The 16425-nt window shown below is 56.3% G+C and overlaps 1 protein-coding gene across 1 annotated transcript; it reads left to right on the plus strand.

Moving 5' to 3' along the window:
- The first annotated feature begins 1440 nt into the window (after positions 1-1440).
- SOX17 (SRY-box transcription factor 17) lies at positions 1441-3768 on the plus strand. The gene is made up of 2 exons (XM_056111129.1): positions 1441-1779; positions 2818-3768. The coding sequence occupies exons 1-2, from the start codon at positions 1470-1472 to the stop codon at positions 3729-3731; spliced, it is 1224 nt and encodes a 407-aa protein (XP_055967104.1). The 5' UTR covers positions 1441-1469; the 3' UTR covers positions 3732-3768.
- Positions 3769-16425: the final 12657 nt, after the last annotated feature.

The following is a 16425-nucleotide window of genomic DNA, read 5'->3' on the forward strand; positions in this document are numbered from 1 at the left end:
AAGTGACAAATGGGCCTAAGACGAGGAGGTGGTCGGAGTTGTCTAGAGAACCGGCTGTCTCCGAGAAACTGAAGGCCCGCGCGGTCAGAGGTTGTGAGTTTCTTTGTTTTACGGATGTCGCTCATAAAACAGACTATAGGTCCTGCCCCACTGTAATCTCCAGGGACAAAATGCTGCCGCCTCCCCCTCCCTTTTTGGCGGATATCAGCCCGCCTTGCACATCACCTTTATAGTAAATAAAGCATATTCTGGATGTTGCTGCATTGATTTGGGGTGTGTGTGTGTGCGCGCGTGTGTGTGTGTGTGTGTGTGTGTGTGTGTGTGTGTGTGTGAGATCTATGCAGAAATGGCTGTTAGGGACCTCACAAATACACAAACACAACAGTTTGTTTTAGTAATTAGGCGCTCAGGGCCCAGAGCCCGGCTGCCTGCGAGGAATTCCACTCCCTCATGCTGTGATCTCAGCCACTTCCTTAAAATCTCGGTTCCTCGTTTTCCTCTTCTGGGAGATCTAATGGCATTGACCTGGGAAGACTGTTGAAGGGCAAGCGACTTTGCTGAACTCTGGAGCGCGCTCAGAGGAGTGCACAGCCTGCAACGCAGTGCAACGCTTGTTGGGGGAAGAAAACCCCCTGTTTTAAATAGTCAGTAGTCGCTCAGACTTGTATCTCAGAACTAGCACCTGGGGCCGACTAGCAGGAGCTAGTGATTCTGCTCCTCCGGACTGGTTTTTGCAGATTTCCTCCACACGGATTTGGACATTTACATAAATATCGTCACTTCATTTGCCACATTCTAGAAATGGGAACCGAGCCTTGCCTCTTCCCAGCGCTTGGGAGGATGTTTCCTTATGTCCATCAGGCAGTTTGCTTTCCAATTCCCGAGGAACGGGCTCGTGGTCCATTCTGGCTAGTTTTCCGGCGCTCTGGGTTTTCGGTCAAGTCGAATTCGCTTCGGACTTAACCATTTCGAGCATCACACAGCTGGCAGGCGGGGTTCTTGCGGAGAGACGATCTTAAAAAAAAAAGTATCCCAAGCTCCCGTTCCCGCTTCCAACAAAACCAATGTGAAGAAAGCGGCCCCGGGGGGGCGGGGATGCTTGGAGCGAACTCGAGCGCCCCCCGCCCTCCCCACCCCCGCCGGGACCCCTGGGTCGGGAGCGGCGAGCAGCGGGTGCCGCCGGCCGGCCCGCTCGCCGCGGCGCCCCCCGCCCCCACCCGCGGCGGGGCCGTGGCGCCAGGGCCCGGCGCGGGCCAGTTTCCCCGGGGGCAGGTGCGGGCCGGGGCGCGGGCGGGGGGCGCGCGCGGGAGCCGCTGGGCGTGGGGAGGCGGCGGCCGGCCCGCCCCCGCCGCTCCATTGGCCGCGTCCGCGCAGAAAAGGCCCCGCGGGCCGGGGGGCGGCGCAGAGGCGCGGGGCGGGCGGGGGGCGCCCGGACGGCGCGGGGGGCGGCGGGCGCGGGCCGGAGCGCCATGAGCAGCCCCGATGCGGGCTACGCCAGCGACGAGCAGGGCCAGAGCCGCCGCCGCGCGCTGCCCGCCGTGATGGCCGGGCTGGGCCCCTGCCCCTGGGCCGAGGCGCTGAGCCCCCTGCAGGACATGAAGGCCAAGGGCGAGCCGGCGGCCGGCGCGGGGCCCCCGGCCGGGGCGGCGGGCCGGGCCAAGGGCGAGTCCCGCATCCGGCGGCCCATGAACGCCTTCATGGTGTGGGCCAAGGACGAGCGCAAGCGCCTGGCGCAGCAGAACCCCGACCTGCACAACGCCGAGCTCAGCAAGATGCTGGGTGAGTGGCCGCCGGGACGGGCGCCGGCCGGGAGCGCGCGGGGTGGCCGGGGAGCGCGCGGGGTGGCCGGGGCCCGCGGGGTGGCCGAGAGCGCGCGGGGTGGCCGGGGAGCGCGCGGGGTGGCCGGGGCCCATGGGGTGGCCAGAGAGCGCGCGGGGTGATCGGGGAGCGCGCGGGGTGACCGGGGCCCATGGGGTGGCTAGAGAGAGCGCGGGGTGACCGCGGGGTGGCCGGGGAGCGCGCGGGGTGGCCGGGGCCCGCGGGGTGGCCGAGAGCGCGCGGGGTGATCGGGGAGCGCGCGGGATGGCCGGGGCCCGCGGGGTGGCCGGGGAGCGCGCGGGGTGGCCGGGGCCCACGGAGCGATCAGGGACCGCGCGGGGTGGCCGGGCGCGGGGGGTGGCTGTGCCCCGCGCGGCCGACCGTGTCCCGCGGGACCGACCGCGTCCCCCGCATCAGAGCCAGGGCGCAGGGGTGACGTGTTCGCGGGGCTGACCGCGTTCCCGGGCCTGAGAGCCCGGGTGCGGCGGTGACCGGGTCCCGGGCCGTCTGAGCCTGAGCCAGGGCGCGGGGTGGCCGGGTCCCGTGGGGGTGGCCGTGTCCTCGAGCGTCTGAGCCGGGGCTCGAGGTGGCCGGGTCCCGCGGGGGGTCTGGGGAGCTATGCCCCGCAGGGGTGACCGTGTCCCGCGCCGCTGACCATGTCCTCGAGCGTCTGAGCCGGGGCGCGGCGGGGGGTGGGGTGGGGGGTCGGGTGAGCGCGTCCCGGAGCGTCAGGGCGCGCGCCCTCCCGGAATCGGGGCGCGCTGGTCGTGCCGGGCCTCTCCCCGACCCTGCCCGCCCCCACGGGGAGGGGATGTTTTTTTTTTTTTTCTTTTCCTTTCGTACTCTGGCACCAGCCGGAGAGAGAGGCAGCGGGGCAAACGCTCGGGAAGGTGACCGGGCAGGCGAGGGAGGGTCGCTCCCTCCCGGGGGTTCGGGCCGGCCCGGCGGGGGTCCCCCACGCGCGCGCGCGCCCCTTCTCACCGTGCGCCCCGCCCGCAGGCAAGTCGTGGAAGGCGCTGACGCTGGCGGAGAAGCGGCCGTTCGTGGAGGAGGCCGAGCGGCTGCGCGTGCAGCACATGCAGGACCACCCCAACTACAAGTACCGGCCGCGCCGTCGCAAGCAGGTCAAGCGGCTCAAGCGCGTGGACGGCGGCTTCCTGCACGGGCTGGCCGAGCCGCCGGCCGCCGGGCTGGGCGGCGCCGACGCGGGCCGCGTGGGCCTGGACGGGCTGGGCCTGCCCTTCGCCGAGCCCGGCTACCCCGGGGGGCCGCCGCCGCCGCCGCCGCCCGCGCCGCCGCTGCTGCCCCCGCACCTGGCCGGCCACTACCGCGACTGCCCGGGACTGGACGGCTACCCGCTGCCCACGCCCGACACGTCCCCGCTGGACGGCGTGGAGCCCGACCCGGCCTTCTTCGGCGCGCCGCTGCCCGCGGACTACAGCTACGCGCCGGCCCTGGACTTCGGGGGTCCCGCGGAGCCCCCCGGCGGCGCGGCCGCCGCCCTGCACGCGCGCCTGGGCGCCGACCCCGCGGGACCCCCCGTGCCCGGGCTCCTGGCGGGCCCCGGCGCGCTGCACATGTACTACGGCGCGGTGGGCGCGCCCGCGGCCGGGGGTCCCCGCGCCTTCCCGCTGCAGCCCCCGCCGCCCGGGCCCCCCGGCCAGCCGTCGCCCCCGCCCGACGCGCTCCCGGCCCGCGGCGACGCCGACGCCGGGCAGCCCGCCGAGCTGCTCGCCGACGTGGACCGCACCGAGTTCGAACAGTACCTGCACTTCGTGTGCAAGCCCGACCTGGGGCTGCCCTACCCGGGCCACGAGGCGGGCGCCGGGCTCCCCGACGGCCAGGGCGCGCTGTCCTCGGTGGTGTCGGACGCCAGCTCGGCCGTCTACTACTGCAACTACCCGGACGTTTGACGGGGCGCGGCCCCTCCCCGAGGCCCCTCCAGCCCCCCACCCACCCAGCCAGCCACCCCCTCCCCAGCCCCGACGGCCAGCATTCGGCACCGGCTTCCCCCCCACTTCCCGGAGGGAGGACCAAAGGAAACCCTCAGCTTCAGAAGGTTGCGTTTTTGAAGCCGCCTGGGCATCTAATTTATGGTAATTTATTTCGTCCGCCGCTTGGACCTCGGGGGGGCAGAGCGAAGACGCGCGTCGGAGGATGCGTCGGGGCCGCGGATGCTGGCGACGCCGGCGGACCCCCGGTTGGCCAGGACCAAACCAGGGTGTCGTCCAGGGTGACTCGTTTTGAATGGACGGACCCCCCAGGACTAGTTGCTCCGTTTCTCTCGAAGTTTCATTGATCCAAGGAAACATCCCCCCCTCCACACCCCACACCCCCACCCCACCCTCGGGTGTGTTTTTCCAGCCTTAAAAATAAAATCCGGACTCCTGCTTTGTTTTTGTACCACTAGTTCCTCGCAGTTTGGGGGCGCGGTGTTCGCAGTTGTTCAGGTATTCTCATTTGTAGCTACTGTGAATTTTTTTTCATTTGTTTGGAATAATGATTTCAGGGGAGAAGCGCCCCCCAATTTGACCATTAGAATATTCGCGTGATTATTATTTCTGGGGGTGGGGGGCGGAAAGTGGCAGGAATGAGCCTTGTTCTACGTTTCACTTGATTGAGTCTCGAAACATAAACGTTAATCCTAAACGCACTCAGTGTTTCCGATTTTCTTTTTTTTTTTTTTTGGTCAAATCAACTTCCAGGGGAGAAAGTTAAAAAAGGTTTCAGTTGTTGAATTTTGACATCTGCTTAAAAGAGGTGATTCTGGAGGTTTGTTTTTTAAAAAGTTGGTTTGTCTTTTACCAGGAGTCTTCACAACTCCGTCTCAAAGCAGAACTTGCCTTTTCATCTTTACATGTGTGTGCCTTGGGAAGCAGTGTTCCTGAGATTTAAAATAATTTAAGTACTCACGGGAATGAATCCAATAAAGTGTGCGTGGTGACCTTAAACTTGTAATGAATCTTAGCATCTACAACTTCCAAGGGATGTTTTGCTCTTACAGGTTAATTCCGGGGCTGGAGCGATAGTACAGCGGGTAGGGCGATTGCCTTGCACGCAGCAGACCCCGTTTTGACCCCCAGCATCCCAGAAGTGATTACTGACTGTAGAGTCAGGAGTAACCCCTGAGCATCCCCGGGAGTGACTCAGAAAGCCAAAAACAGAAAAACAGGTAAATTGCACACTCGGTCAGTCGTATTCCCATAGTTCTGAAGTTTTGGGGAGAGACCGTGCGTGGTTTGCATGTAATTTTTCATCACGGAGTCTTAAAAAGGAAGCATTGGTGGTTCTGTGCTAGGATTCTCTTTTGCTTCTTTGGTTTTCACTCCTGCTGGTGTTCAGAGGTCCTAAGGGGAAGCCTGGGCTTGAACCCACATGTCCGGCGGAGGTTAGTTACACTGTCTTTGTAATCTTCCTCAGTTCTTAATTTCCAATCCAGTGCAGCTAAAGCTCCCGACTAGGCTAGTGCTCGGCCGCCCTCAGAATCCCGGGAAGGTTGCCTCAGGATCCGTCTGTGATTGGAGCCTCTTGAACCTCAATTTGGTGTGTGGAGACAGGGACACGTAATTTGCGATGGCATTTCCTGTGCCAGGTGCTCCGAGCCTTGAGCCCAGGTGTGGTTCTTCCCCTCTGCCAGGGAGGAGGGCCGAGCTCTCTGGACTTTGGGCATGTGCCTGGCAAAAACTGGGTGGGTGTTAACAGGTTCCTAACACTGGCTGATTGCTTCCATCACGGGGGAACTGGATTTTGCTCAGATTCCCTGAGAAGGTAATTCCCTATTGGAAGTAAGAATTAGAGAGAGGAAAAGGGAGCCAGAGGAGATCCCTTAAAGGCCGTCTGAAGGGCTCTAGCTGATCAGTAGTGGTTGGAGACGTGGGAAACGGGGCAGGGTGTGTTGTTTCTTACGGGAGCCCCGGGGAATCCTCGGGTGAGGAATATTCAGGATGGAAATTTCCAGCAACTCTTTGTCGGGCATAGCAGGCCACCTTAAAAAAAAAAAGGGCAAATATATCCAATTCGGCCGGGTCATAGCTCCCTCCTCAGTTATTCTGGGTTGGATTTTCAGTGCTCTTGTCAGTCTAGGTTGGATTTTTAGCGCTCTTGTCCTCCACGTTCCTCGTCCGACCCACACAGCTATTGCCCCCATGCTGAGCTGCCTCAGTGTACCCAGGCATCCACGGTAGTTGCACTTTGCAGACGGGGATCACGTGCTTCTGAGCACATATTGGGAAGCTCCGAGGACTCGGCTTACCCCAAGCTATGGCCTCTCACTGAAATTCAGAAGATGGGGGAAAGAGGAAAGTAGAAGGAAAAAAAGTGCTAGGGAGGGGAGGATTCCCCGGTTGGACAAAGGGGTAAACTTCTTGAGCTGTATCCCTGCACTTGACCCCAATGGGGAGGCATTATTAGCCTTCCCAGTAATTCTGGCAGGTGGCCAGGACCATGGTGAGCCGGCCTGGTCCTTCCTCACGCAGGTCCCAGCTCCTGTTGCTTCTTCGGACACCGCCAGATGATTTTCACCTCGGGATTCGGCCGCACACGGGTTTGAACTCTGCTCACGGGGATACAGACTCAAAACAGCGAGCGTGTTTTGGGAGCGCTCACGGTCCACGCAAGAACCAAAGCGTTACTTCCCTCTCCTGTCCCACCTTTAGTTCTGACACGTGAGACCTTATGCTAGAGGGTGAATCTGGGAAAGAGATTGGGCGGGCTACCTACGTCCACAGCACGTGCACAGCTGGGCCACGTTGAGGGAGATCTTGCAGTCATTGCATGGCCCCTCACACCAGGGATGCAGGAATCAAAAGGCCTCGGGTTTAGGACCCTGGGAGGGAGGTTTGTTGCGCGTGGTCCCTGGGCAGAGAATCATAAACAGTTTCTGCTTGGAGCCGGAAGGAACGTTTGGACACTGGCTCCTGCATTCACCCTCGGGAACACAGGACAAGGGCAATGGGCAGGTGTCTCGAGGGACCCAGGACCCTTCCCTGTGTGCCCTTGTGGGGGAAGCTGTCTCCAGGACTGGCCTTGTGTGGTGTATCTGGGTGTTGTATCCCTGAGCGACTCTCCTCGCAGGTCACTTTGGGTTGGTTTTCCACGCCCAGGATGAACTGTCCTAGTTCCTCAGAGGACCCACCTCTAGAAACCCCTGGGAGCTGCCCAGAGAGGCCAGTTCCCTGTGGGAGAGGGAGGCCCTGGGCTTCCACCCACCGCCCGCTTGAAGCCTGGAAATGATGCGGGATTTGTATCTGTACATACAGAATATCATTTACACGAACAACACGTTGTGTTTTTGTTTGGGGGGGGCACACCCAGCTGTACTGGGAGTACCAGGTTATTCCAGAGATGGAAGCTGGGGCTCTGCATGTGTGTGTGTTGTTTGGGGGACACATCCTGGGGGTGCTCAGGGATCACTTCTAATGGGGCTCTGGGCACCCAATGTGCTACCAAGGATCCAAATAGATGTTGGCCATATGCAAAGTCAAGAACCTTACTTTGTATCATCTCTCCAGCGTGAGAATACATAGTTTTATATGCGTGTGTGTATGTATGGGTGTGTATATGTGTGCATTTGGGGTGTGTGTGTAGATATGTGTGTGTGTATGTGTATATGTGTGTATTTGGTGTGTGTGTATATATATGTGTGTATATGTGTGTGTTCAGGGTCAGACTTCTCCATCAAGACCCTGAACGATCGGTTTGAGGCTCTTCGTGTTCCTAAAACAAACACTCCATTGGGCTACACTAGCACACGACAGGAACAAATGGAGACGTTACTGGCACCCACTCGAGCAAACCGATGATTAACGGGAAGTCAAGTGATCAAGTATATGTGTGTGTATATATGTTTGTATGTATATGTGTGTGTGTGTGTGTGTGTGTGTGTGTGTATTTGGTCCCTGGCTCTGTGCTCAGGGATCACTCCTGGTGGGGCCCAGGGGACCATAAATGGTCCCAGCGATCAAGCCCAGTCAGTGCCTAGCCACTGGCCTATCTCTCCGGGTCTCCCTGCCCCGCAATAATGTAGTTGTTGGTTAGGATGTAAAGTGTGGCCTCAGGTGGCCAACACTGACATCACCAAATGCAAAGGCCATTTTTTCCTGGAGATCTCAGATGAAGTGACCTCAGGTATCAGCAAGTGACTGTCCTTTTCACATTATATGGCTCCATTTTTAACATCTTATTGTGGAAACAAATATGTAACAAATACCTCTCATACACACACATCTACTTTGGGCGTACATTAGAAGTATGTCCAGAGGTAGGGACACTGCTCCCACATCACCCCTAATGTCACTTTGGGGACCAGACCAATAAGTCACGGTCACGGTCCTCCCATTGTTCATCGATTTGCTTGAGCGGGTCCAGTAACATCTCCATTGTGAGACTTCTTGTGACTGTGTTTGGCATATGAAATACATCACGGGGAGCCTGCCAGGCTTTGCTGTGCGGGCGAGATCCTCTCGGTAGCTTGCCAGGCTCTCCGAGAGGGGCGGAGGAATCGAACTCGGGTCGGCCACGCTGGCTGCGTGCAAGGCAAACGCCCTACCGCTGTGCTATCGCTCCAGCCCAGATCAATAAGTAGGAGGGAATTTTCTTTCCCATGGGTACCTTACATCTCTATTAAAGTTACCAGATGGGGCCTAAGTAGTGCAGACACTTTAAAGTCATTTCTACAAACGGTTACATGATCACAAGCTATTTCTTTTGTTCATGAGTTTTTGGGGGTTACACCCAGCTGTGCTCAGGACTTACTCCTGTCTGTACTCAGGGATCACTCCTGGCAGGCTCCAGGGACCATGTGGGGTACCAGGGATCAAACCCAAGTCAGCTGTATGCAAGGCAAATGCCCTACCTACTGTACTATTACTCCGGCCCCTGTTTATGATTCGTGTATGAAAATAATAGTGGCCCAGAGAAGTAGTTCAGTGGATAAGGCAATTGACTTGCACGCAGCCAATCCAGGGTTCGATCCCTGACACCACATACAGTTTCCCAAGCCCTGTCTGGGGTGATCCCTGAGCACAGAGCCAGGGAGCCCCCAATCTCTCACCTTACCTCCAAAAGAGTCATAAGCATATAATCACACTTGGAAAAAGACACCAGCATGCTCTTCAAACGGGCTCATCAGAAAGGAAACATGCTAGCAAAAAAGGATTCCAATGAATGGAAGAGCTGTGGAAACAGGAAGTATCACCTGGGGAGTATTTTGAAACATACCTCATTTCATTTTGCTTTTATTTTGGAATGAGTGAATTTTTTAAAAATATTTTTATTAGTGAAACACCATGAGGTACAGTTGTAGACTTACAAATTTTTTGTGCTTGGGTTTCGATTAAAGAGTGAATTTTTAAGGCCTTGATTTGCAAACTGATTCGTGACTGAGTTTCAGACCTTCCGTTTCCTAGTACCCAGAGCTGTGCTTCATAATAGATGCTCCATGGTTGCTTCCTCTCTCTCTGCCTTTGCTTTGTTCTGAGAGCACTGGACAGGGAGAGAAATACGATGAGCCTGGCTCAGTGTGGCTTCCTTCCCTCCTCTTGTTGCTATTTGCTTCTTTCTGAGCCCCAGGGCCTTCATCTGAACAAAGATAGCCCTGAGTCCCCCTGGACCGGTCTGTAGGACATTTGGCTCCTGTTACCACACCTAGAGGCATCTGCTCAGCCAACAGAGTATTCCTTCCTGGAATCCAGCTCTATCTCCTGGATTTTTCACTGTGGCATCAACTCTGCCTTCTTTCTAGGAACATTTAAAATGATCAGAGAAAGTTGCTCTGGGTTTTCTTTTGAAGTTTTCAGCAGTTTTATATGAGTCAGCAGTTCAATTCACACCATCTCCTTCCCGATCATAACACTGAATACTCATCCTGCAGGTTCTTCCAATTTTGTTCCTTTTGTCAGAATTCTTAGCCCAGTCTCAAATGGCTTTTAAAGAGTTAGGGTCAGCACTTTGCTCATTGTAACACTCCCCCTCATGCATTCCCAACTTGCATCCAGGAAGTGTTAAGCCTCTGGTTGCTCTGAGGATGAGAACATTTTTCTGCAGCTCAGGACTAACCAGCAATTTGGTTGAAGAAAAGAAAAATATTTTCTTTTCTTCAACCTAGTCTAATTTTCACAGCTGTAACCAGACTATCTGAAGCAACAGTACAGTGGGTAGGGCGTTTGACTCGCACCTGACTGACCCAAATTCAACATCCAGCATCATCCCATATGATCCCCTGAGCTCCCACCAGTTGTGATCCTGAACGCATGACCAGGAATAAGCCCCGAGCACCACCACCAAGTGTGGACCCCAAACAAAGAATTTAGCTGTGAAATTTTTTTTTTTGCTTTTTGGGTCACACCCGGTGATGTTCAGGGGTTACTCCTGGCTCTGCACTCAGGAATGACTCCTGGCGATGCCCGAGGGACCATATGGGATGCTGGGAATCGAACCCAGGTCTCCCGTGTGCAAGGCAAATGCCCTACCCGCTGTGCTATCGCTCCAGCCCCTCACTCCTTAAATTTTTAATTGAAATAATATTGGTCACAACATGTTTCAAATGTTCGTTATAAACCAAAGTCAACATATACTTGACTAAATTTACCACGAAAGGTGCATTTCTGTCTTTCACGAGAAATCCACACTTTTTAACCACACGATTTAACCAAACTCCCACCCCTTGTTTTCCTTATGACCACGACTTTGGTCTTATAAGCCTTAATTAATAAATTGATTCACTTTGGTTCATTGGCCCCACTGGGCGATGCTCAGGACTTAGTCCTGCTCTGTGCTCAGGGATCACTCCTGATGGAACCAGATGGGGTGCCCGTGATCTAGCCTGGATGCGAGGCAGCGCCCTGCATGCAGGACTGATTTACCAATCCGTAAACTTGAGTTTTATTTAGTTCATTGGTTTTGTTATGTACTACAGATGAATGGAATCTTGGTTTTTTTTTTCTTTTTTTCAAGGTGTTGAAGTCTTCAACACTTTGAAAATGTTGATCTCATTAGTATTCATCAAGCTGATGTTGCTGAAAATGTTTTGTGAAGTCACCGTCCCTGGGGGCAGATTTGGGGGAGCAGAAATAAGAATGGGTCGTTCCAGGCCCGCTGCTGCTGGTCGCGGTGGGGACGGTGTGGCTGGTGGGGACGGGCGCCCAGGGACTTGCCTGGTGTGGGGGGATGGCGCGTCTGCACCATGGGGTCAGGGAGCGCCCCCAGAGGGGAAGGCCAGCCGTCACTCTGTACCCCTGATGGACAGTGTTGGTGCTCAGGGAACAGATGAGGGAGCCAAGCCACCTCATCCCCCTTCCCTGCTGCCAGCGGGGATGCCCCAAGCCCCTGGCTGCTCTCGCCCTGCTCTGTCCTTTGTGGCCTGGCAGACTCCCTCTTCCTGCCGAAGGGGTTAAAACAAGCTCTGTATCAGGCAAGAGGAGAAACTACTAGAACAAAGAGTATAAAACAGCTGGAAAGTAAGGTGAGTGGCAGATCAGAAAGTCAGATCTCCGCTGTGGCTGTGTTCGCAGAAGCCGCCACTTCCCTTCTCCTTTTTGAAGGTTTCTTAAATTCTAGCCAGAGAAATAGTGAAGAGGGTAAGGTCAGAGTAACACCTGAGCAGACCGGGCGTGCCCCCTGCCCCCCCCTCAAAGGAAATTGAGTATGGTAAAGCTTTTTAATTTAAATTTAAAAATAAAACACGGGATTTAAGGTACCTGACATTACTAATTGGGTAGACTTTTTATCGTGTAATGTGATCAGTGGTATAGTTATATTTAGCACCTCGTTCAGATAAAATAATTATCCATCCTTAGTTAAGTGGTAGAAATAAAGTTTTAGTCTCTTAGTCAAGTCTGGGGATTCTAGCGCAATTACTGCCGTCTAGTCCTTCATATTTTCTGCACGCCAGCCTCCTATCTGGAGAACAGTGTGACTGATGAGTTCGGCTTTGATGCAGGGTCGAGTAAGGCCCTACTTACAGGGTTGCTTCTGTGTAGAAAGTGAGAGCTGCTCTCTCTTCTTTTTGTCCCTTTGGATCTTTATATATCTCTATCCATGCTAGCAGACTTCGAGGATTGAATTTCATTAAATTAGCAGTCATTGGATAATTAAGTTATCAACAGCCCCCCTTTCCCTCGGGTGTCTTGATCAGTGGATTGAAATTTTCCAAGAGCCTTGTTTGATTTTACCTTTGCCAGAAAACGCAGGAGTAACTGTTCTATGAACTTTGCACAGCCCGGCTTCTCTGGCTGCAAAATAAGAATAACTGTCACTCGAAAAAGAACTCCCATCTAGATGGCTCAAGTCACGGAAACTGTTTAGCATGAAAATCTCTATGTCTTATAGGGGCAGCTCAGCAGTACATTCTGATACATTATCCAGTTTGTTAACATTCAACTTTTAGACCAAACCTTCTTGCCACCAATCATCCCTCAAGACTGAATCACATTCCCCGTTATTTATTTATAAGGACTGAACGGATCTGGGGTTCTAGAATAAGCAGGAGTGGAATGAGGAAGACATTGAAGAAATCAATTATGGCCTCCAACACTTTAATGTGGAAACCGAACTCTCTCTTGGACCCCTTAAGTGATTTCCCAAGGACAGTGGTGGAAGCAGTGAAAAGAATTTGGAAATATCTATTGATAGGAAGGAGCAGTCTTAATGACTTACTGACGCGGTGACAGTGCTGGCTGTGAGGGTGATGTTGGTATTGATAATGACGGTGATGGTGTGACCGTGATGAAGGTCACAGTCATGGTGGTGGAGGTGCTGAGGATGGAGCTTCACACGCACAAAGCTACATCTCGGACGTCAAATTTATAGTGGTTTCCTATATCGTAGATTTTATAGTGGTTTCCTATATCGTAGATTTTTTTTTCCACTTAGTGAATCTGTTTGCGTGCCATTCGGAAACAATGGTCAATGCTACATTCTCCCCAGCTTTTAATCAGGAAAAGAGCCGAGTGAAATGACGGGAGGAATCACTAGATTCATAAGTCAAGTTTGTTGTTTCGTAAGGAGATTCTGAATATGAAGAATAGTTTTAATTTATTCCCTTCAAATGATTAAAAAAATAGATGACTAGGCATGCCCCTCCCCCCAAGCTTGTGCTATAAATGAAAAGATGTAGGAAGGTCTCTTCCTAACAGCCCAGTTCCCCAGGTGAGTCCATTCGGGCACAATTCCTAACTAAAGAACAGTTCCTCCAGCCGTTAATTTCCAGGTCGATCAGTTTTGGACCCGACTTCCTGCTGGGACGGTGTAGCCGTTTCCTGCTCTCCCTTCTCCACCCGACAGACTGATTTTCATTTCTACTATGAATTCCGCTGCCTTTCAAAGCACTAGCAAAGTTTCCACGAAACTTGCGGAGGGCCAATTCATTTCCAGCGCACTGCTGCGCATCTTCTGTAAAAAGATGGACTTAGTTCTGTTTTTTGGAGGCATTTATTTTGGGAGAGGTTGCGGCAGGAATGTTGATGCTTTTGTCCCAAGGAACAAAAGGATCCAGTTTTACAGAGTTGCAAACCCAGACAAGAGGCCTGAGAGAGAATACAGCCGGGAGGCCGGGAGGGACCCGGGTTCCATCCCCAGCCCCGCCAGCAGTTAATTCCGGAGTGCAGAGCCAGGAATAAGCCCTGCGCGCTTGCCCACTCCCGCACCCCCCCAAAAGAACAAACCCCAAATGAGAGGGCACGCTTTTCATCAAGCCCTTGCCCTGAACTTCACTCAATACTTAGACCTCAGGAGGAAAGAGGAGTTGATCCCCCAAAGGAAAAGTAAGATCCCTTAAAATACCCCCGGAGAGACGCGCAGTTGCTTCTGCCGGGCTTCACGGCCCTAGATGCCCATCTAGCAGTGGGGTCCGCTGGGGTCCGCACCCCAGCTCTGGAGAGGGTTGAATGAGGCTCTCCCTAGGGCCGAGCTGGAAGAGCGTCGCGGGCCGAGCGCGGGGCGCGCGCGCTCCCTCCCGGCGTGGGCAGCCTGGACGGTGCGCCCGGGCCGACCAGACGTCCGCGACATCGGGGCGCACAGAGGTCGCGCTAGGCTCTCGGCGCAGTCGTGCGGAGACCCCCAGGCCCAGGGCCCGCGGGGCCGTTCCTGGCGCTGGACCGGCCGCAGCGGGTCCCAGGAGCGGCCCCGACGGGGATGGAGCGAGTGAGACCCCGGGGGCCCCACACGCACGCCTTCTCTGGGTGCCGGGAGTGCAGGGCGGGGCGCGGGGCAGCGCGGGGGTGGCCCCCAAGGGCGCGGTTGCGGAGCGCGCGGGGTGCAGGGGAGGGAGGCGCGGGGAAGGGGGCGAGCCGGGCGCCCCTGAGGCGTTGCGGGGAAGCTGGCCCGGGGGACTCAGGCTGCGGCGCGTTGAAAGCGTCTCCCGAGGTGCGGAACCCCCGGGGTGGGGTGGGGGTGGGAGGCCCAGTGGAAGCGGGAGTTTGGGGGGCCCCCGCGGACGGCTGCGGGGAGACTGTTTCCGAGGGTCTCATCAGCGAGAGACTTCGACGGCGTTTACTCTAGATCTCGGAAAGGAGCCGGTTCCTTTTCCATCGCTCAGATGCGGAATGGGGAGACTGACCTGCGCCCCGAAACCTTCGCAGTAGATGAAACTGCAGCAACGTTCAGCACTAAGTTTTTTTTTTTAAACAGCTTTATTTTAGCATTTCAAAAGAGGCAGCTTCAGTCTTGTGTGGGGGATGGGGCCCCAAGCTGTGAACATTACAGCTTTCAGTCCTTTAAAAGAGGTTTCATTTTTTTAATCAAAAAAATACTAAAGGAGGGGGCTGGAGTGATAGCACAGCGGGGAGGGCGTTTGCCTTGCACGCGGCTTACCCAGGTTCGATTCCCAGCATCCCATATGGTCCCCTGAGCACCGCCAGGAGTGATTCCCCAGTGCAGAGCCAGGAGTAACCCCTGAGCATCGCCGGGTGTGACCCAAAAAGCAAAAAAAAAAAAAAAGGATTGAAATGGTCAGACTCCACTTTCCTCTTAGGAATGTCAAACAAAAAGCAAAACAACCATTAGGGAAAAAGAAAAAAAAAAACAAACCTCCTGGAGCGGGAAGGGGATCGGGGAGCCGAGCCAGCTGGAGAGGTACTTACGCGCGGGGTCCGGGTCCGAGTCGCGCCTTAGGAGCGACCCCCTCCAGCCCTCCGAAGACCCTGGGTGTTTTTGTTGTTGTTTTAATTAACCGCGAACGATCGTGGCGCGGGGGCCTGCGCCGTCCGGGTCCGCGCGCTCGTTCCGTTCCCCGCACGCGTCTTCCCGCAGATGCAGCGGCGGCGCGGGCGCCTCGCCCTCCTCCCGGGTCGCCGTCGGTGCGCGCGGGATGCTCGGGGATGCGGGGCTACCTGCCTGGAGGCCCCCCTGGTGCCCTCGTCGGGCGGCCGGTCCAGTGCCAACTCGAGTGACGGCTCTGCTGGGGCCTCGGCGCGTCCCCGAGGAGGCTGGCACGGGCGCACAGCCCCGGCTCTCGGCGCCGGAGGTCTGGGGGGGCCGCGGGTACGAGCCGCGAGCCGGTGGGCCGCCCTCCCCGAGGCGGGTTCCTCGCGGACCTCCGGGCCCAGCAGGTGCCGGCGTGGGAGGGCGCCGCTGGCAGGAGTGGCCGGTGGAGGCGCCGTCGTGGGCCGGCCCAGGCCTGGCCGCCCGGGTGCGCGGTACCTCCTGGAGGCGGCACCGAGGGTCGGGGCGGGGCCTCCGCGCTCCCCGGGGTGCCCAGACGGGTGGGGACGGGCCGGCCCGGCACCCGCAGCGGCGTCCGAGCGAGGCGACCCGAGGGTGCGCCTTGCAGGGTCGCACCCTCGCGTGTCCGGCCCGCGGGAGCCCCGCGCCCCCGAGCCTGGGACCCCGCGCACGGCTGGGGAACTGGCCGGGACCGTGCGCCACAGGCCCGTGGTGCCCAGAGCCCCGATGCCCCCCCGAGCCCAGACCCCAGGCTGATGGAGCGGGCTCGGCCGCGGGCACCGCCTGGACAGCTCTTCTGGACGCCGAGCTGACGCCTGCGAGCACCCGTTACTGCGCCAGCCTGCCGGGGGGCGTGGACCAGCCTTTCTCGTCCTGGCGTTTGTCTTGTCCCGTGACTTCTCAGACGGGCCCTACGGACACGTGCTTTGTAGATGCAGGGAAATTCCACTCCTCCCCCGTGCTCACGCATTCACGTTCTTTTTTACATTAATATTGGATGATTTTTACACTAATATTCACGTTCTGTTTTTACATTAATATTAGATGATTTTTACTTTAATACTCACATTCTTTTAAACAATATTGGATGAGGGGCTGGACCGATAGCACAGCGGGTAGGGCGTTTGCCTTGCACGCGGTCGACCCGGGTTTGATTCCCAGCATCCCAGATGGTCCCCTGAGCACCACCAGGAGTAACTCCTGAGTGCAGGAGCCAGGAAGAACCCCTGTGCATCGCCGGGTGTGTGACCCAAAAAGCAAACAAAAAAAAAACACACGGTATTGGATAAGTTTTATATTAATGTTCACATTTTTAACATTAATATTGGATGAGTTTTACATTGGTATTCCCATTCTTTTTTACATTAATACTGGATGGTTTTTGATAGCGTGGTCAGTGAGCTGCTCCTGGCAGAAAACATTTTGGGTTGGATTTGGATTTTTCTTAAG

This window comes from Sorex fumeus, unplaced genomic scaffold (genome assembly GCF_029834395.1).
Source record: "Sorex fumeus unplaced genomic scaffold, SorFum_2.1 ptg000002l, whole genome shotgun sequence".
NCBI lineage: Eukaryota > Metazoa > Chordata > Mammalia > Eulipotyphla > Soricidae > Sorex > Sorex fumeus.